The 22,270-nt window shown below is 33.8% G+C and overlaps 1 protein-coding gene and 1 pseudogene across 1 annotated transcript; one reads left to right on the top strand and one right to left on the bottom strand.

Moving 5' to 3' along the window:
- The first annotated feature begins 3,466 nt into the window (after positions 1-3,466).
- Positions 3,467-9,349, top strand: LOC143592306 (uncharacterized). The gene is made up of 16 exons (XM_077072256.1): positions 3,467-3,781; positions 4,376-4,570; positions 4,661-4,735; positions 4,845-5,012; positions 5,221-5,384; positions 5,473-5,694; positions 6,264-6,390; positions 6,493-6,681; positions 6,754-6,840; positions 7,333-7,484; positions 7,567-7,686; positions 7,762-7,987; positions 8,083-8,142; positions 8,679-8,852; positions 8,928-9,037; positions 9,118-9,349. Exons 1-16 carry the CDS (start codon positions 3,587-3,589, stop codon positions 9,281-9,283), a joined length of 2,430 nt encoding a protein of 809 aa, XP_076928371.1. The 5' UTR covers positions 3,467-3,586; the 3' UTR covers positions 9,284-9,349.
- A 6,271-nt stretch (positions 9,350-15,620) lies between these two features.
- LOC143592311 (aldehyde dehydrogenase 22A1-like) lies at positions 15,621-18,182 on the bottom strand (annotated as a pseudogene).
- Between the last annotated feature and the right edge of the window lie 4,088 nt (positions 18,183-22,270).

Below are 22,270 nucleotides of genomic sequence, written 5' to 3'. Positions count from 1 at the left end.
CTCACGCTATGCCACTTATTAACGAAGGCACGTAGAGGCTTATCCTCCCACGTATTCTCGTTAAGCCACTTTAATAACGAAAGCACGCATAGGCTTACCCTACCACGTACTATCGTCATGCCACTAACACCCTTAGTAGACCCCTTACTACCTCTGGCACACTTTATTCTACTTGTCTACAACACACTTACTATAAATTCATCATTTAAATAATAAACAAGTCACATCATAACATTCACACACACTAATAACCACTTGGATTTCATTCCATTTGGCGATACGTGCAATATCCGAAGATCGTTCACGCGCCGACAAACATTCATCTATAACGTCTACATGATAACTAACTCGTACATCATCTATAGCATACACTTACCACTTAAGGTAATTGTATTCACACTTCACATCAAGTATGCACACAGCCCCGAAAACATAACAAGGAAATGGGGCTAGAAACTCACCTGAATCCGGTTGCGTTCACCTTTGATTGTTATCCCCTTCTGTAATTGTGCACGGCTAACTGTTATATATATATATATATATATATATATATACTCGTTAATTAACCGTATAATTTATTTAGTCAGTATTTTAGTTAACCAACGTAGTTTCTAAGTTGGGCTTGTTTGTTTAGTTCATGATGATGGACTAGCTTTTGTTTTATCTTGGAATGTGGGCTCAGCATCTTGGCTAGATCAGACCCACTGTCCAGTATGGCATCTGGGCCCAATTGGAACCAGGCCCAAAGTCCACTAAAGACACTAACTGGCCGAGAACTCAAGGACAGAGAACTCAGCCGAGATCTCGTGACCGAAAACTCGTGGGACCGAGATCCCTTTGTTGACCGAGAACCCATGGTCTGACCGAGAACCCATGCAACCGAGAACTCAGGTTGGCCGAGATCTCGTGTCTGTTGCTAACAGCCCTTATTTTTCTATCTTTTATTTCATTATAAACTCAAGTAGCAGCTAACGGTCCATAATCACAACTGTTAACCACTTGTTTTCTATTTTCATTAACCGTTCTACACCCAATACCATCCCACTATCAAGGTTTAGCCCGTTTCTAGCATAAAGATTAAACCTTTATTACTTTCAAAACCCGATTTAGGTATAAAGCTTAAAGCTTTATCTATTTTAAACTCATTTTAGCTAGATCCCTAGCTAATGAATATATTAAGACCACCTTTATCATCAAGTTTGCAACTTTATGATTTTTCTACACCCGATCTACTTTAGGTTTGAGTTTCATGACCATTCGTTCATAAAAACGTAACCTTTAAGATCAAGAACAACCTTTATGCGGTTAATAGGTCACGACTTGCTTTGGTTATATCAACAATCTTGTATATTGCTTAAGTATCCAAGATCTAACTAGGTATAGCTCGGTTTTGGCCTTGAATCCTTCCTCTCTAGCCGCAGCCGTAGGTATGAGGGTATGTGTGTGTGTTTTGGTGTGTAGAGAATAAGATGGATATTATGGATGGAAATGAAAAGAATTAGGGTTTAAGGGGGGTATTAATACTCCCTTAAGCCCATCTTTCCTTTTTGGTCTATAATCAATTCCATCTAATTTTCCTACATTCCTTTCATCTTAATTATTTTATTATTTATTATTATTCCACTAATTCAATTAATTTACCCGACGCAAATAATATATTAATTATTATTCTAGAAATTTCGGGATGTTACACCATGAGACGCTGATGGTAGCGGTGCATTATTGGAACTGATTCCCCCACTTGGGAGTGCATATGTAGTTGAAAGCCGCATGCGGCGTGGCGATTCAGCATCAATTTGTTGTCTACGTTGGTGGTGGATGAAGCATATGTTTTGGTCCAGTATGATGCGCACTGAGGGCTCGGTTTGATGCTTTGATTGCTTACTGTATTGATTTATTGGTTGTTTCATTGTAGCTATATGTGGATCATGTAGAGATACTTGTTACATTTTAGTTGACTCGGGTATAGATCTATCAATTGTTTCATTGTAGCTACATGTGGATCATGTAGTGATACTTATACATTTTAGTTAATTCGGTATTGGTTTTTGTTTTTTTATAACATCACAATTGACAACATGTCAACACATAAAGACACATAACTACTCTAAGTAAATAACATCCTCACACGGAATAAAAACCAGGGTAAGTAAAAATCGATTAATCGAACTGAAATTGAAAGCCGACAATAACCGAATGGTATCAAATTGATTGAATGTTTGTTATAAAAGTTGGCCCAAATTTATTATTTTAGGCTTGTTAATGTTTTATATGTGGTTAATAAAATTTTTAAGGCTAGTTTATTATGTTAAATCAATTTTTGACAAATAATTATATAAAAGATTTAATTCCTCATTTTTCTCTAAACCAACTCCTTTTCATTAACATTTATGGTTTGTTATCATACCCAGATTATTTCTTTAGATCCAATGGCTAGTCACTAGATTTATGGTTGATTTGTTGATCGAATGCTAAGTACCAGATTATTTCTTTAGATCCAATGGCTAGTCACTAGATTTATGGTTGATTTGTTGATCGAATGCTAACTTATGTGATGAATTACATACTTGTTCCTACTGTACAAATACAAGCTTAAAAGCTAAGATATGGTTGTTGTTGTTGAATAACTAAGGAAAAATTAACGAATTAACTTAAGATTATATGACATGAAAGCGATCAGGTTTCAAACTATATATATACCTCACTTAAAGAAAGCTTTTGTTTGAACTAAAGTGTTTAATTAAACAGATTGTGTTTGGCATGTTCAAGTTGACTTGATTAGTTAAACGGGTCACGTTCAATTTATTTAACGTGTTTTTAACTCACGGGTAGATCTGGAACCCTATCTCTTCACTGTTTTTTTTATTGCAACAACCCAATTAATGTTGTTTATGAGTCAACTTTTAAAGAAATTAATTTTAGTGGTACCAGGGGTGCAAACCAGTCGAGCCCAAGCCTCAAATAAAGCTTGTTTAGTTATCGTGAGCCGACCCTTGTATGGGAAGCTCGTTTAGCTTTGTGTAATTTTAAGCTTTACTTCTTTTTTACTTTTATGTATTAATTTCACAATGTGCAACTGAGTTCGACCCAAGCTTAGACTCTTTTAAGGTACTACACGAGTTCGAGCACAACTTAGGCTCGTTAAAGTTGTTTTTAAAATATATTATATATACTTTAATTAATAAACATTGAATGATCCGAGCCGAGCTTGAAAAAAGAGTTTACAAGCCTCAAGCATACATACGAGATCCAGGTCATCATCATCATCAGCAATGGCAGCACAACGCGTTTCAAGATGTTAAAGAAAGTGTTCGATCTTATGATTAGTTTAATCCGACGGTAATTTCTATTTAATTAAACCGGGCATGTTCAATTTGACTTGCTTTTTTAATGAGTCGTGGTCGGGTCCATTTGTTTTTTTAAACGAGTCATGTTCGGGTCAACTTGTTTGACCCGTTTAGATAAACAGGACAAGGGAGACTGCGTTAGTCTTCTCCGGTAAACGCAGAATTGAAAAACCGAAGAAGAAGAAAGTAAATTATTATTATTATTAGGGTTTTAAGAAAGAAAGCTCCATGTTCTAAAAATGGCGTCAATTGGCAGCTTATTCTTATGTTTATTATGTGTAATAATCGTTTCACTCAAACCTTCAGAGTCCGTTACACCTCAAGCTTACAGAAGAGATCCAGGTCACCAGCAGCAATGGCATCACAGTGTGTTTCAAGATGTTAAAGAAAGCGTTCGATCTGATGTTCGTAGTATGCTTCATTCTCGCGCTGAGGTAAATAGTTGATTCATAATTAGTTTAAACTGACGGTAATTTCTATGTATGATCGAATTCAGTTTGATTCTAATTAATCATGATTAGGAGTTGCAAATTGTAGCTTAATTATATTTTAACATAATATAATTTTAGTTTTATTTATATTTTTAATATAAATTGTAGCTTTATTTATATTTTTAATTATAGTTTTAACATAATATATGTTGTTTACTTATTTATCTCATACTTTTATACATAATAATTATTTAATACATTATATTAAATAAAATTTATATAAATAGTAGGCTCGTGAGCCTGCTCGAGCTCAATAACTGAAGATCAGGCTCAGGTCCGTTGTTAAACAAGCTTATTATAGGCTTTTAAGCTCGCTAGATTCGAGGCGAGCTGATCTCGTGTAGCTACCGGACAGCTTGGCTTGTTTACGCCCCTAAATGCAGCTACTCTCTTCATTGCATACATATAACAGTTCTAGTTATCTGTACAGATCTAGTTGTGCAAATAGATTCATTTTATGTGAATAAATAAATACATTAACGCGTGCAAATGTGTTGTTGTACAGTAAGATTACTTTGTGATGCCATTAAAATGCAGGTTCCCTTTCAAGTTCCACTTGAGGTAAATATTGTTCTAGTTGGTTTTAGTGGAGATGGAGGTTATAGATACGCATTAGATTCACGGAAATTGGAAGAATTTCTTCAAGTAGGCTTTCCATCTCACAGGCCTTCATGTCTAGAAACTGGTGAACACCTTGACATTGAGCATCACATGGTCTTTAATGCATTTCCAGTAAGCAGATCTTGCTTCAAAACTAATCTTAAGTTTATTTTTGCAGTAACCATTTTGAGTATATATTTGTAAACTTGTCACTTGTTACAGGCAGCACAACCAGAACTGATAGCACTTGAAAAGGCTCTGAAAGCAGCCATGGTTCCTGCTGGAACTGCCAGAGAGGTGATTGCAAATTTGCAGTTATTTGTCTATCTACAAGTGACTTTATGGTACTTTTGTTATGATAGTTGATGTTAAGTTACTTATTACACTTTATATGTTTTACTTTTAGGCTGATTATGGAAGGGAAGTTCCGGCATTTGATGTAGATGCATCAGTTGTGGAGCCAGAATTTCAGAAGCTTTATTCCTACTTGTTTGACTATGAGAATATGGGATATAATGCTGACGAAGCAGACAGACCTATGCCAACAGCAATATTTATTGTGAATTTTGATAAGGTGTGCTTTAAAATCTTCAATTTTCTATTATTATCCACTATTTAAGGATACAGTCATGAAACAATAACCGACTTTCAAGTTTCAGTATTGTTCTAAGAAAGTTACTTTTACCTTTTTTCTCACTATATAAACCACTCAAGTTTCATTATTGTTCCACTGTTGTGAAGTTTGCCATAATGGTTAATATTGATTGGTTATTGTTTTACAGGTTAGAATGGATCCTAGAAATAATAATACTGATCTTGATAGTTTAATGTATACAAAACCAAGCGAGTTGACTGAAGATGATATTAAACAACAAGAGGGAGGGTATATTTATCGTTATCATTATAACGGAGGTGGAGCATCTCAAGTATGGCTTGGCTCTGGCAGGTACACTATACAAGTCACTAATTTTCGTGATTAGAAAATGATTATTATATGTATTAATTCAAGTTAAACTGTTTTAAAACGGTGGCAGGTTTGTTGTAATTGACATCTCAGCAGGCCCATGTACATATGGAAAAATTGAAACTGAAGAAGGAAGTGTCAGCACAAAAACGATTCCTCGCTTGCGTGATTTAATGTTTTCTAAAAGTTCATTTGCTGCTAGTCATCATTCCATCACACATGATAACTTTATTGGTCAATTAGCTGCTTTGATTGGTATAACAGTTCAACATGTTATTGCTCCAGATGTCAGGTTTGCTTATGCTAAATTGTCTCCTAACTATGATTTTATGTTTTGTATGATTTTTTTTTCAATTATATGTAAGCAACTAGGCATGTAAACGGACCGAACGTTCAGTGAATGTTCCCGTCCGTCAATTTACGTGCATGAATGTTCTTCGTTTATGTTCACTTAAATATGCATTAAAGTTTATTTATTACTAATATTAATTTGAAACCAATTCATTTTTCATATTTTAAAACCCTCTATTTAGATCTATCCGTCTAATTATGAAATTTTTAGGTAACGATGATGGTATTTTAGACTTTAATTTTGATATCTATGATTAATTAGCGCATTGGTTTATTATCGTTTGTGTTCATTTATGTTTGTGTACCACTCGTTTAGGATATTAACGAACGAACATAAACAAGCATGAACACGTTCATTTTTTAATGAATGAACACAAACAAGAAAATCGGTTCGTTTAAGTGTTCGTGTTCGTTTGTTTGTTCAGTTAAAGTTAAATGAACGAACACAAACAAGTCCCCTTCGTGTTCGTCCTGTTTGTTAACATGCCTAATTGTATGTGATGGATTCAGGTTTGAAACTGTAGATCTTGCAACAAGATTACTTATACCAATCATCGTTCTACAAAATCATAACCGTTACAATATCATGAACAAAGGCTATAACTACAGCATAGACATCGAGGCCATTGAAACAGAGGCGAGTTTCATATTTTTTCGTTTCTATTTCCTTATTGCTTACAGAGGGTAGGGGCATATCTGTCATCTTCCAACATATAACATTTTCCCTCACCATTTTCAGGTTAAAAAGATGGTACACAAAGGAGAAGATGTAGTGATTGTTGGTGGTTCACATTCTTTACATCTTCATGAGAAACTAGCAATTGCTGTTTCAAAAGCAATGCGTGGTCATTCCCTCCAAGAAACAAAAAAAGATGGCCGTTTTCATGTGCACACAAAAACATATCTTGATGGTGCAATCCTTAAAGAGGTGTAGACAAATTTAACCCTTTAATTTTCTTAGAACACGTATTCTTATATACATATAATATTCTTAATATAGGAAATGGAACGATCAGCTGATGTATTAGCAGCTGGTTTACTGGAAGTCTCCCAACCATCCCTTTCTGATAAATATTTTCTCCGTCAGGTTGGTCATTTTTTAATTCAAATATTAATGTCACGATTAGGCTTGTAAACGAACTTAATGTTCATCGAGAAGTTCGTTTATTTGGTAAGCGAACGTACATATGTTCATCTAGTTAAACAAACAAACATTAAAACATGCCTTGTTTGTTCATTTATGTCCGTTAGTTTACATTCGTAAATGTTTGTTACTTTACGTTTGTTTAAGTTTGTTTGTTTGCTTTTATGAATGTATTCTTTAAATTTTTAGGCGCATTACAATATAGTCGATAATTTTTCAAGCCCAACAATTTGTTGTTCACATTTACTTTTAATTGGTTTTAGCTCAATTATGTCCGTTCATATGTGTTTAGTTACGTTCATTCGTTTACGTCCATGAACTGTCTTGTTTATACTGTTAACGAATAAACATAAACGAGCATGAACGGAGGATGACCGTTTACAAGCATGACTCACACTTGTAAACTGTATAAACTGAAAATATTATTTCTTACAGACTTGGGTCAATGAGGCAGATCGTTTGAGTGATTCAGTTATAAAACATAAACCTATTTGGGCACCTAACCGTAAATCTAAAAAGAAATCTAAAACAGTGCAAAAGAAACTTGGGGACCTGCATCGTACCTATGGAACAAGAGTGGTTCCTGTGTGAGTAATATTATTGTCTTTTAAGTAAATTTATAACGTGTTTGTTTTAGAAAGATAAATAAAAGACAGTCTTTACTTGCAGCTTTGTGTTATCATTAGCTGACGTGGATCCACACCTTATGATGGATGATGAAAGCCTACTGTGGACGAGTAATGATGCTGTTATTGTACTTCAACATCAAAGTGAAAATATTCCCTTAAGGTTGTTTGATGTTTCATATTTCATGTTGTAACACTTTAACATGTTTATATAGAAATTTATATTCTGTCTTTATAGTTATGTGTCAGAAAAAGAAAGAAGGCATGTTGTCCCGTCACAAGCACAGCGTCATATAGTGGCGGGATTAGCTTCTGTTGTAGGTGGACTAAGTGCACCATATGAAAAAGCTTCTCATATTCATGAAAGACCAGTTGTCAATTGGTTGTTGGCTGCGGGTTGCCATCCGTTTGGACCGTTTTCTAATGCTTCAAAAATCAGTCAATTGCTTCAGGATGTTGCATTGGTAAGACATCAATTTGGAATATTCTTACTGTAATTAAATTGTTTAGTAGTTAATGCAAGTAGTTGTATGTAAAAACATTTATTGAATTTTTACAGAGAAACACGATATATGCCCGTGTTGATTCTGCTCTTCATAGGATTCGAGAGACATCAGAGGTAAAAGTCTAGGTTTGTAATCGAACCGAATGGACGCAAGTGGAGCATGTTCTTGTCGTTCGTTTAACTTTAACTGAACAAACGATTGAATGCGAACAACTAAACGAACTGGGTTTTCTTGTTCGTGTTTGTTAAGAAAACGAACATGTTCATGTTTGTTGGTTCAACAGTATAAGCAAGCGCTCATAAATGTAAATGAACAAACACAACTCAATGTAGATGAACACACATAACTAAGCTAAAACCAAATAAATGTAATACGAAGAACAATGTGTTGGGCTTATAAAGTTATTAAAACTAGACTAAAGTTGTAATGGGTCAAAATTTTTAAATGAATGTATTAATGAACGTAAATGAACAAACTCAAACTAGCAAACATAAATGAACGCAACATAAATGAACGAACGACACATTTTTTAATCTTGTAAATGAACTTTCTGCAAAATGCTTCACAAACTGTTCATTGAAAGTTCAGTTCATGTACATGCCTTAAACTTCACAAAGTGGTGCTTACTTAGTCTAGTACTATGTTTCAGTCTGTCCAAGCTTTTGCTGGTGAATATTTGAGAACGCCTCTCGGTGAACCAATAAAAGGCAAGAAGAATAAGACAACAACCGAGCTTTGGATAGAAAAATTCTACAAAAAAGAGACAAACTTACCCGAACCATTCCCACACGAACTAGTTGAAAAGCTAGAAAAATATTTGGATGTAAGTTTTTCCTTCAATATCTTACATAATCTCACTTGAAACGCTGATGTGGCACTTTTGTTGAATAAATAACAGGGTCTTGAGGAACAGCTTGTGGATCTGTCTTCACTTCTGTACGATCATCGTCTACAAAATGCAAATGTTAACAGCACTGAAATTCTTCAAAATTCTGTTTTCACACAAAAGTAAGTTTATAATGAAAATATAGATTATTGGTTTTATGTATTGAATTATTGTGGGTGTTTATAATTTATTATTAATGCAGTTATGTGGAGCATGTATTGGAGTATGAGAGGGAAAAAATGCAGTGTTGTGAGGTCAAGTACCAGTCGCCGAAGCAGTCATCGCAAAGTGTGGTATATGCCGCGATTTTGATACTAGGTATCTTTGTTTATTTTGTTGTCATTTTCTTTTCATCTTCTGTTAGGTGATTCATTCACTAATGGCTATATTGTAGACTTTTTTTTTGTAACGTGTAAAAGTCCCCACATATATGAACTTTTTTGCTAATTAAATCATTATATATCCCAATATTTTATTTTGGGTGGTACAAAAATAGTCATACAGAACGGATTAAATGATTTATTTCAACTAAATAAGTAATATAATCAAGTACCCTATTGATATAAAGCTAACACATTAATGCGTACTTCTGATAAACTATTTTACTATCAACTGTGAACTTAAATGTATTGTACCGTAAAAATAAATTAAATAACAAGAACACAAATGATGTTTAGCTTCCATTTAGAGAGTGGTAGGTTCTGGTCATAAACTTGTGTCCTTTAAGAGCGATTTACAGTTGGATGTTGAATTTCACTTCCCGAAATTACATATTATCGTCTTTATTGTTAAAGCTGTATGCTTTTGATCTATGACACTGCTTGATGTTAAAATTTAAGTTAAGGTTCTCTTTAAGATGACCAACATACCACTTTTGTTAAGAAAAAGCAAAACTTACAACTCATCTTCCTAGTATTTGAAGTTGCAATAGCATGCCTGAGTCATTTGATGGGGAAGGTTGAAGGAGATTCTTGGTATTTTGTACACGGATAAGAGGGGCGGTCCGGTCAAAAAAAAGGTGTTAGACCATCAACAATTAATGGGCGTGACACATTTGACACATTTACAACGTTGCCCGTTCCATATTAGCATCTTAAATGCTGGCCCAACCCTTTCTCTCTCCTCTTTTTTTTTTTATAAATATAACGTTATCACTTTCACCTTCTCTCTTCTTTCCCCTTACTAGAACTCAAATACATCGTCCTCATTCAAATACATCAAATACAAATACACTTCTTCAATGCATCATCAAAAAAATGGGATGATAATTTTTTTCTTTTAATTTTTTTATCTATATTTTGAAGGATAAAATAGTTGTTTATACAAATTAGCTTAAGTTTTTAAACGTTCATACATTTTAGAACAAAATATTAGACAAGCGAGATTTAGATGTACTACTTGAACATTCCATGTAATTTACTCTATAATTATACTATCTAAATATGTGTTTGACATTTAAGATTCAAGTAGCTGATTAAATGGAGGTTGCGTGCAGTCGCCAACCCTCTTAACACCTTGGTAGAGAGACATGCAAATTAAGAGAAAAAAATGTTGTCATATGTATGTATCATGTATGCACTTTGAGGAAGCAACATGGTTTTTTTAACAGAAAGAATTATATTAAAAAAACCTTCACTAGTAAGAAACTAGAGAGGACGAAACATGACCCATTACAAGATACTCACAAAAACAGGTGCAAAACCAAAAAACAGATAACACGAAAAATAACTTGACTCAATAAAAAAAAGGAGGTCCAGAATTGACGAAGTGAAAAATGATCTCTCTTGGACCAACCCGACCATGGTTGCATTATACCACAATTACAAAGAGATTTAACTGACACTGATATTTTCAAACTCTCAAGTCGTCTCGCACGATCTAAGAAAACATGTCTCACTTGTAAGACAAATGTAAAGCAGTGCCAACTTTTTTTTTCTAATGGATTTTCTCCAAATCTTAAGTCCATCGTGGAATATTCATTCCATTGGCTTAAGTGTGTGAGGGAAAACTAAACTTAAAAATCTTCCAAGAATCTCAAACTGTACGTTACTATCAAATTCTAGATCATGGTGCAAATTAAACTCATAAACCATATTTGGATTTAGGATCAGACAAACTCCCATACGGTCAAAACTTGGTTCAAAGTAAAATATGAACATTTCAGTAGGTTAACCGGTAATAACTTAACCGAATCGATTACATAGGTTAGTGGTTTTCCCATAATAAACTAGTTAGGAATCGTAATTGGTTAGCATCAAAATCCGTTTTTGACCGTTTGACTAATTCCATTTTACACCAAATTAGTCATACAAGACAATTGCTGCCTCTTTAGTCACTTCTTTTAGTGTTAGCTGCAGAATTTTGGTCTGCCAACATCTTAATAACATTAACCAGGGCTCGCAATCGGTCCCACACATTCAACCCGTACAAAGCCTCCACAAGCGACTCCCGAAACTCAAACCTTTAATAACAGTCTAAAGCATCGTTTATCAGGCTTTGAAGCCTTTCTGAATGGTCTTGCATGCATACCGCACCCATATCGTATTTTCCCGCCTGAGGTGGACCCTATTAGATATAATTGACAGAATCGGTCAAGCGGGTGGGAAGTTGTTTAAAAGTTTAACTGTAATGCATATACCATGAAAAACCATTATACTTTCTTATTTTTCACGAAAAAGTCCCCCAGCTTGTAAAAAATACAAGTCACTAAAACTAATTATTGTATATTAAAGTACCTAAACATTAGGGGTGTGCATGAGTCAGTTTTGGGGATTGGAACTTTTGGGCCAAAATCTTTTTGTTAAAATGTGATTATTGTAATAATAAATCTGTTGTAATCTATTTAACCTATTAATGACTTAAAAATGTAAATGAACAAAAGTATACTTACAGCTGTAACAGATTTAACTATCTTAACAACTGCAGCTACAAATGCAGGATAGATGTCTTTATGAACATAAAATCTCTCTGCACCAGCACAATTTCTGTCCATTTGATTGCAGGGCAGCCATAACAGCAACTTGTGCGACCTACATTCAACAATTTATGACATTAAAATTGACTTTTGTTGACATCATTATACAAATTGACCAAAAGTCAAACAATCATACATGAGGCACATCTACATCTTCACACACAATAAATGGATCTTTTCCATCAAGCTCAAGTGTCATTGGTATCAATGTGTCTGCAACCTTTCTCATATCTGCATTTACTCATTTACAATAAAAAACTTTTCATAAGTTAAAGTGTAACTTATGAAACTTTTCCACTCACAATATAAGCAATCCCAAATACCTTATTACTTTTCAATAAGTTTATAAGTTATAAGTTAGTGGAAATAAGCAATCACAAACACCCCTTTAACTTTTTTTCCTTTTTAATCAATTATTTTCTCTTTTTAATAATTATTTTTTAATTTAAAAATTCAATACAAACATAGATATATAATTTAGTTTTATATAAATATGTTGTATTAGTTAATTACTAGTATTAAGCTTTTATAAGTAACGATTTTTCATGTTGATTTAGATAAAATAATTAATTTCAAATAAAGAAATTTTAACTTTAGGTTTGTTATGCAATGTAGATTAATAAAAGCTAAATCACTGTAGATGGTTTGATTTGTTTTTGAGACAGCACGTTTTAACGCATGGTAAGTTATGTGTTTCATTATCTAAAGTTGAAATAAAAAAACAAAATGAAACTATTAATTTTGATATGTAGGTTAAAATTACAAAGATTGTATACAAATTTTTGTTTAGAGATCTATGAATTTTCAACAACTTTTTATTTCCATATTGTGTAATAGGTAATTTATTCTACCATACATTATATCTTTACATAATTTGAAAATATTACATTACGTTATTATCTAAACAAATTTATTTATTATAATTCGTGTTCTACATGGGTCTTAATGCCATATGCCATTACACATGAGTAATCCTTACAAATTTTTCTTATTTCTCTCATGTTAAATATAGATTTCTTTTTCTTATTAATAGTTTTATATTTTATTCTTTTTTTTCTTTAAAATATATTATTATTTTTTAATAATTATTTCCTGGTTTTTAAAAATTAATACCAACATAAATATATTATTTAGTTTTATATAAATATATTGTATTAGTATTAATATTAAGTTTTTATAAGTAAAGAATTTTCTCATTGATTAAGATAAAATAATTAATTTTAAATCTTAAAGAAAAAAATTTTCACTTTATGTTTGTTTTGCACTGAAAATTAATAAATTTAAAGCCAATTGCTTTAGATAATTTGTTTGTTTTTTAGACAGCATGTTAACACATGATAACTATATGTTCCATTACATATAGTTGAAACAAAAAACAAAGTGAAACTACTAATTTTAATATAAAGGATAAAATTACAAATAATTTATACAAAAAAAAGAATTAAAAAATTTATGAATTTTCAACAACTTTTTATTTCTATTTGTGTAATGTGTAATTTATTATATCATATATTATATATTTATATCTTTTGAACATTTGTAGTTCACATTGTGTTATTATTTAAATAAATGAAGTTATTTTAACCCATGTTCTACACGAGTCTAAGGCTATATGTTATTACACATGAGTGATCCTTACAGAATTTTATCACCTCTCTCTCATATTAAATATATATTTCTTTTTCTTCTTAATCTATTAATTTCTTTTTTTAATAAATAATTTCTGGTTTAAAAAATTTAATACCAACGTAAATATATTATTTATTTTTATATAATTATATGGTATTAGTTAATAATATTAAGCTTTTATATGTAACAGATTTTCACGTTAATTTTGATAAAATAATTAATTTCAAACCTCAAAGAAAGAAAATTTCACTTTATTTTTATTTTGAAATAAAGATTAATAAAAGCTAAAGTTAATCAATTAGATGGTTTGTTCGTTTTTGAGAAGCCTTTTTTAGTACATGGTCAACTATGTGTCTATGTGTTTCATATCTTGAGTTGAAACTAAGTGAAATTACTAATTTTAATATGAAGGATAAAGTTATAAATTAAATTACAAATATTGTATAAAAATTATTTAAAGATTTATGAATTTTCAACTTTTTATTTCCATATTGTGTATTGTGTAATTTATTCAACCATATATTATATTTTTATATGTCGAACATATTTTTTATATTTTACATTGTGTTATTATTTAAATGATTTATTTATTTTAACCCGTGTAGAACAATGGTACATAACCTAGTATTTTAACATATGAAAACAATTTTCCTTTTTTTAGTCAAGGGACAAGGCCAAGTGACAGTAGAAAGATAGCTGGTAACGTTACATGTTTTGCGATAGCGGATTGACATACCTACAACAACACAACGTAACAATTTAATACTAAAAATACATGTGATTCAACCTGTTAACCCAACTACAACACTTCTAACTCATGTTTTCGTTTTCTTTTAACACTTATGTTTTTAAGCTAAGCAATGGGGGTGCTCATTATTTAAATAAGTCTTGGAAAACTCAAAATTTAGGTTCTAAACCGTAACAACTTACAACTGCTTACATGTTCCAAACAGTTAAAACCAACCTGTAAAATGGACCGTATATATTTCAAACCAGCTGACTTTCACAAGTCTGGATAGCTTATCAAATCCCTACACAACCAGTGTTTTGAGAACTATAAAATCCGTTGATCAAACCGGTACACAACCAGTACTATTGGTTGTTGGAATATATGGTCGGTTCGGGTCAAGTCAACGCGGACCGACCCGAATATGACCGGTATGAGCTGCACCGAGAGTCACGAATCTTAAACCCACTTAATCGATAACTGGGCCGACACAACAAATTAAAAGGATTAGATGATGGATTAGACTTTGGTTTGATAATTCGGCTTTAAGCCCAATGGATTTAAATTAATTAAACCCTATTATCCCTTTCTATATATAGTATAGTATATAATATTAGTTTTTTATCCAAATCATCTTTATCAAACAAACCCTAGCTCCCTTATTACCTCTAGCCGCCGCCGGCCGTTTTCCGGCCACCAGAATACCGCCGCCAGTCATCAACCACCACCGGTTGTTCTTTGGTCACCGCAAGCACCACTGCCGCCCTATATAAGCTGCCTGTACCGTTGCTTGCTTCAGCCGAAATCTGCAGCTCGTTTTTCCGGCGACCTTGTGAGATTCCGGCAACCCGATTTTCCGGAGAACGGCTTTCCGGCGACCTCTTGCTGCTGTCCACTGCTGACTTTTGCTTGGTGCTGCTGTTCCCGACGCCAGCCGCCGCCTCTCGCCGCCGCGACGCCAATGTAGCTGCAGTCACCGGAGTTCTTTGGTGGGTTTAGTTGTGTCGTTTTTCACCAGCTCGATTCGCTAGGTCTCGGTGTTCTTCCCGGTTTTGATAACTTATGTATAAAAACTTAAACTTTAATCTATGGTTGATTGTTTGATTATATCGTGCTCGTATTAGTTGTAACCGGATCCGAGTTCGGGTTTTGGGTTCGTATTGGTTCGTTTTATCCGCTGCGTTTTTGGTTCGTTTTATATATTAATATTGATTAATACTTATGAAACGAAATACACATTAAAACGGGTTTTATTGTTTAACCGTTCTTGTTCAGAACCACCGTTGAAACCCAACATTGGTCAGCTAGTTGAACTAGGATTTTCGGTATATATTAAAATCGTATTTACTAATGCGTCATAGGTAAAATCCTCTTCCTGCCCGAATGAAAAAAAAGAAATACAACGGCTGAAACGTAAAAAAACTGCATTCATTAACAGAACCTAAAATCAAATTTGAAAGATTTTCAAATTCACTGAAACTACATGATCTTAACCATTTTACATCAAAGTCATACAAGACAAATGCTGCCTCTTCAGTCACTTCTTTTAGTGTTAGCTGCAGTATTTTGGTCTGTGAGCATTTTAATAACATTAACCAGGGCTCGCAATCGGTCCCACACATTCAACCCGTACAAAGCCTCCACAAGCGACTGCTGAAACTCAAACCCGTTTTCCGCAACAGGATACTACAGCACAAATTCAAAAACAAATTAATAAGATGAACTGTTTGGTGATTATAGTCTTAACATATAAAAGTTTCCAAATGTTAATTTACTTGGATTGGTTTTGGTATTTTGGTTTTGATCAATGGCCACCATCTATCCTCCACCACTGACTTCACGAGGCAGCAGGCATGCAACCCTTCCACCCCAGCAAACCGTCCGAATCCACTGTCTTTTACACCACCGAATGGGAGAGACTGCCAAAATATTAATAACATATAAATCAAAATTTCGAAGTAAATAACCAATTTGCCCGTCATTATATATTAATAACCTCCAAGTATACAAGCTATCAATTCAGCAAACTGTATATTATGAGGACAAGCAAAAAATAACTGAACCACTTTTTCTTAAAAAATGAACAAATTAATTTAAAAATAAGTGAGCTGGCTCGAGCTTTTTACAACCCTAATATAAGTAGGAAATTTTTATAAAAAAAATATGAATCACTGATCCAAAGATTAAATAGCTCCCATTTTGTTGTACATGTTCTGATAAAAATTTAGTGTTTCGAAATAATCCTCTCTCTATACATACATATGTGTGTATTTGTGAAATTTACGAAACACATGTAATTGGAATCCAAGTCATTAATAGCAACAACACCACAATGTAACTGTGAAGCTATGAATCTGGCATGACGTTGACTGCCAGAAAAGACAGCACAACCGAGCCCATACTTGGAGTGTTTTGAAATGATCCTCATCAGTACTAAACTTCATTATTGGCGTTATCGGCCCAAACGCCTACTCACAAAATCATTTCACATTAATTAAATCTAAAAGCCAAAGCCAACAAGAACTAGCTAGTTAACAACCACTTACTTCCTCTTGCATTAACCTCATTTGGTGGTTGACATTTACAATGACAGTTGGCGGAAAGTATTGATCAACAGCACCTTCACTAATATACCTCACACTCCCTCCACCAACAATCTCCGCTCCTTTATCCAAAGCATCGTTTATCAGGCTTTGAAGCCTTTCTAATGGTCTTGCATGCATATCGCACCCATGTCGTATTTTCCCGCATGAGGTGGACCCTATACAATATAATTGACAGAATCGGTCAAACGGGTCGCAAGTTGTTTAAAGTGTAACTTTAATGCATATACCATGAAAAACCACTATAGTTTCTTATTTTCCATGAAAAAGTTCCCCGGCTTGTAAAAAATACAAACAAAAATCACTAAAACTAATTATTGTATATTAAAATACCTAAATATCAGGGGTGCACATGGGTCGGTTTGGGGATTGGAACTTTTGGGCCAAAATGTTTTTGTTAAAAAGTGATTCTTTGATTATTAAAGATTTGGGGTACATCCTTATAATTTAACATTCAAAACTAAAAATGAAAATCCATAAATTTGGTTTGATTTGGTTCGGTTTGGTTTGAATTGCATGCAAAACCAAAACTGCGGAAAAATTCTAGTTTTACGAAAACATAAAACCAAACGATATCTAAAATGCGCATACTTAAAAAACATTTTTAGGATAATGACTTTTTAACTCCTAGATTGGTCAAATTATGACAAGAGTGGCACCCTTCATTTTTACAAAATAAAAATATTTTTTTATACCATCTTAGTTTACCAGTTAAGAGTTAACAGTCATTGTTTCAAAAACTTTCAAAAGTACATGCATTTTAGACAGGTTTATCGACTTCAATGTACAAACTTTAATTTAGTTGACTTTTCGTGTATTTTTTACAAGTTGATGAACTTTAATATATCAAAATTAGAGTCCGTGACATTTTCGTGAAAAATAAGAAAGCATGTTGGTTGTATATACTAAGTACTAACCCATCGTTATGCTCAAAAGGTTAAATTATTATTGTAATAATAAATCTGTTGTAATCTATTTAATCCATTAATGACTTAAAATAAACGAACAAACATATACTTACAGCAGTAACAGATTTAACTATCTTAACAACTACAGCTACAAATGCAGGATAGATGTCTTTATGAACATAAAATCTCTCTGCACCAGCACAATTTCTGTCCATTTGATTGCAGGGCAGCCATAACAGCAACTTGTGCGACCTACATTCAACAATTTATGACATTAAAATTGACTTTTGTTGACATCATTATACAAATTGACCAAAAGTCAAACAATCATACATGAGGCACATCTACATCTTCACACACAATAAATGGATCTTTTCCATCAAGCTCAAGTGTCATTGGTATCAATGTGTCTGCAGCCTTTCTCATTATCTGCATTTACTCATTTACAATAATAAACTAAGAAAAAGTTATATATATATATATATATAAATATATTTACAATAAATAATGTCAAGATCGAATATTATACCAAGGCCTGTAAACGAACCGAACGTTCAGTGAACTGTTCGTTGGCTCGAAAACAAATGAACATGAAAAACAAACTTTTTGTTAATGTTCGTTGGTTTACGTGTTATTAAGTTTGTTCATTGACAACGTTCATTTATATATTCAGATTAATACATTTTAGACGCTACAATTTAATTTAGTTTAACTGATTCACCCTACAGATTAATGTACATGTTTAATTTTAATTAGGAGAAAATTCCAATTTGCCTCCCTCTGATATATCGGCAGGAGATGGATTGACCACTGAAAAAATTTGCGCATTATGTAACAATGTATTTGTTAATTTTATAATATGAGCCCCTGGTTGAGTGTATTGAGCCCCTGGTTGAGGGTACTTTAGTAATTAGACAAATAATAATAATAATAATAATAATAATAATAATAATAATAATAATAATACTAGAGCAGCTCATCATCATTATCATCATCTCAACCATCATCATCATCATCTCAACTCTCTCATCCCTCCCCCGTCGCCACCGTCGCCGTCATTGTCCACAGGAAAACTTCCCACCACCAAACCCGTAGGTTTTATACAAGAATTTGAACAAAAAAAGCATACATCTATATATAAGGTGTGGATGAGATTTGAAAAGAACTATGGTGATGCCACTTTCGTGAGCAAGAATGGTAGCGCATGGTGTTTGGTGAGTAGTGATGTGACGATGGAGGTTGAAAATGTGAAAAGGGTCGGAATCCGATTTTCCGGCAGCCGGTGACCGGAATCCGATTTTCCGGCATAGTGGCATGAGAGGATGGCAGCTGTAATGTTTAATGATCGGAATACGATTTTTGGCGGCGGTGACGGCCATAGCGACGGTGACGGGTTGCGGGTGAAGAAGATGGGTGGTGGTGATGAAGATGAAGATATGGTGTGGCGGAGGAATGGTGGTGACAGCGGCGGCGATGGGTTGTGGGTGAAGAAGATTAATGATGAAGATGAAGATATGGTGTGGCGAAGGAATGGTGATGACGGCGGCGGTGATGGGTTGTGGGTGAAGAAGATGAAGATATATGTGTTTGTGTTTGAATGATGTTAATTATGTGTTTGTATAAGATTTATGGGTTAGGGTTCTTAAACGGAGATGATGTTCTTGATTTTTTGGGTTTATGTGTTATGGTTCTTGATGTTCTTGATTTTCTGGGTTTATGTTCTTGATGTGTTTGAATGTTAATGATGAAGATGAAGATGAAGGGTATAATAATAGTTTAACCAATTATTAACCACTGCAGGGAGCATTCTGATCATAATAATCAGTGCAGGGAGCCAAAAAAACCCGCCCAGTAAACACAGGTGCGCAAAATACGCAAATTCTTTTTCAATGGTCAATTCATCTCCCGCCGATATATCACAGGGAGGCAAATTGGAATTTTCTCTTTTAATTAGTGTTCACTCGGTTATGTTCGTTCGTTTATGTCCGTGAACCATTCATCAATACTATTATCAAACGAACACGAACACACTCAGTTTTTTAACGAGCGAACACGAACAAGAAAACCCTGCTCAGTTAATTGTCTTTGTTTGTACGTGACACTACAAGTCGAATATACCGTCGGACGATGGAAGGTCCGACACGTTAGAAGGAATGCGATGATGATCAGAGGGGTGTTTTGAAAACTCTATTGGTTGATTTGGGTAAGTTGTTTAAACCAAATGGGTCATTACAAAACAAAACAACAGGGGGTTTTAGTGGGTAAAAAGGGTTATTACATGTATATATATATATATATATATTATTAGTGCTGCCGAGTATTCTTATTCTTATTGAACAAGAAACCCTTCCACCTTCGACCGCAAATCCCTTCGTGAACTACATCAGATTCTTCCAATCTCCTCCTCTTCCCTCGATTTTCTACTCTAGGTGAGCGAGCTTATTTGACTTCAAATCTTTGAGTTGAATCTTACTGATAGCACATTGGATCTGTTCATAAGATTCGGTTCCAAACCGTATAATTTGATTATATTTACTTCTTTAAATTATTTCTTATTACATATATTAAATATCTAGTTATGAATTGAATTTGTGTTTCTAGTTCAGATTTTATGCTCTGCAATTACTGACCTGTTTCGATTCTAACCTGTTGTGACCCAAACCAAAACAACATTTTTTTAATTGACTCATTTCCACCCAAATAATAGCGATTTAGGGTTTATATTATGAACGACTCAATTTAGGGTTTATATTTAGCTCTGATCGATCAATAATAACGATTTAGGGTTTATAGGGTTTATATTTAGCTCTGATCGATCAATAATAGCGTGTTGAAATGAATTAATGTTTCAGGTATAGAGGATATGGAGGGTGTGATGCTCAATATGGAGCTTGGTTACTTAACTGGTGTTCCAGATCACCACGATGAGATTCGGTTAAGGCCGATAGGGGGAGTGTTCCCGCCCACACGTTTCGGCAACCACCTCATTCGCGGCGCATGATTTATGTTCTTGATTGAACAACTGGATCCACCCCCACCGGCTGCTGGAGCAATGCCGGTACCTCGAGTGATGTAGTCGCATCCACTGTATCAAGAATCCTTGAATTTGTTACTTGATACGAATATCAATAACATGGTTCTAAACCAGGACCATGATACGACAACACCTGTTCGTCAAGCGATTCATGAGATACGAGACCGGGGCCTCCGCCTCTTTCACGAGACATCGTTGATGCGCTGCGACCCGCACGATCACATTGACTTGGCAGAGTACTTCGGTCTCTCGAGAGAGGACGCCATACTGCAACCTAGGAGTATGTCTTTTAAACCTACTCTTTGTTGTTGTTATTATTTTTGTCTTATTGTTATTCTAATTATTATTATATAAAGTTTTACAAAAAAAATTGAATATATCTTTGAGATGTTGCTTGTTTTTATATAATGTGCTGATATAAATTTTACTCAAAACCGAGTCAATGCCAAATTTATATCGAAACGTTCAATAAAAACATTTACAACGTCTCAATAGTATATTCAAAATTTTATTATAAAAAAAAACAAATTATGAGAAAAATTAAATATAATAATATAAACAAATCAAATTTTAAATGAATAAAATACGTTTGGTTCATAATTTGGCGGATCGACGGATTTCGATCAAAACTTGCCAATTAGTGGATTAATAATCAACATGACCATTGCGTTGTGTTCAAAACATGTGTTCAGTTAACATGTGTAAAAATTGTCGGAGCAGGTCGTTAACATGTTTTTAACACATGTTAATTTGGTCTAAAACATATATTTTTACCAAAGTAAATTTTTTTAAAGTACCCTATCCATAAACCAGTTAAGTTATGACTTATGATATGACTTAATTTGGGATTTGGACCGACATTAATCAAAATGACTAAAAGTGAGACACGTGGTCATGTAAAGGTCAAGAATGAAAGTGAACTTTTTAAACGACATGATTCATAAATTGACTATGTTTAAAGGACAAAAATTGTGATTTTGTCTTTCTTTAAAATTATTTGTTAATATATCAATTTGTTTATAACAGTTTCTCAATATGTTATCGACCATCGGTATAGAGAGGCTGGTTACCCATCATGGCCTCTTCCGGGTGACCACGATACATTGATGGTAGCAGTGTATTATTGGCATCGATTCCACCGCTTGTTCTACGCCAGTAGGCTGATTACTTTGATGTGAGTGCGTATGCAGTTGGCAGCCGCATGCGGTTGAGCATGAGTTTAATGTATACATTGCGGTGGATGGAGCATATGTTTGGTCGAGGATGCTGAGGAGTGGAGGGCCCGGGTAGATGCTTCTGTTGATTATCTGTCTTTAATTGCAAGGAAGCATAGACAAGATAATACAATAATCCGCTATTGTTAACGACAACCATCATTGTTTGTTGAAGTGGTAACAATATGATGTTATATGAAGAAATGACAAGATTAGTGTATATATGCAATACATCTGAAATAGTAGATTCAATGGGGCCTAATAGT

The sequence above is a fragment of the Bidens hawaiensis genome, unplaced genomic scaffold, assembly GCF_021521415.1.
Source record: "Bidens hawaiensis isolate Kalapana, Puna unplaced genomic scaffold, B.hawaiensis_p1.1 tig00040682_1, whole genome shotgun sequence".
NCBI lineage: Eukaryota > Viridiplantae > Streptophyta > Magnoliopsida > Asterales > Asteraceae > Bidens > Bidens hawaiensis.
Note: the sequence above shows the minus strand (reverse complement) of the source record. Positions and strands in the feature narration are given on the sequence as shown.

Excerpts from the sequence above, each read along its gene's own strand:
- LOC143592306 (XM_077072256.1), top strand. The coding sequence starts at position 3,587 with ATGGCGTCAATTGGCAGCTTATTCTTATGTTTATTATGTGTAATAATC. Across the intron at positions 5,013-5,220 it reads TTATTGTGAATTTTGATAAG|GTTAGAATGGATCCTAGAAA; the intron begins GTGTGCTTTAAA and ends ATTGTTTTACAG. Across the intron at positions 8,143-8,678 it reads GGATTCGAGAGACATCAGAG|TCTGTCCAAGCTTTTGCTGG; the intron begins GTAAAAGTCTAG and ends ACTATGTTTCAG.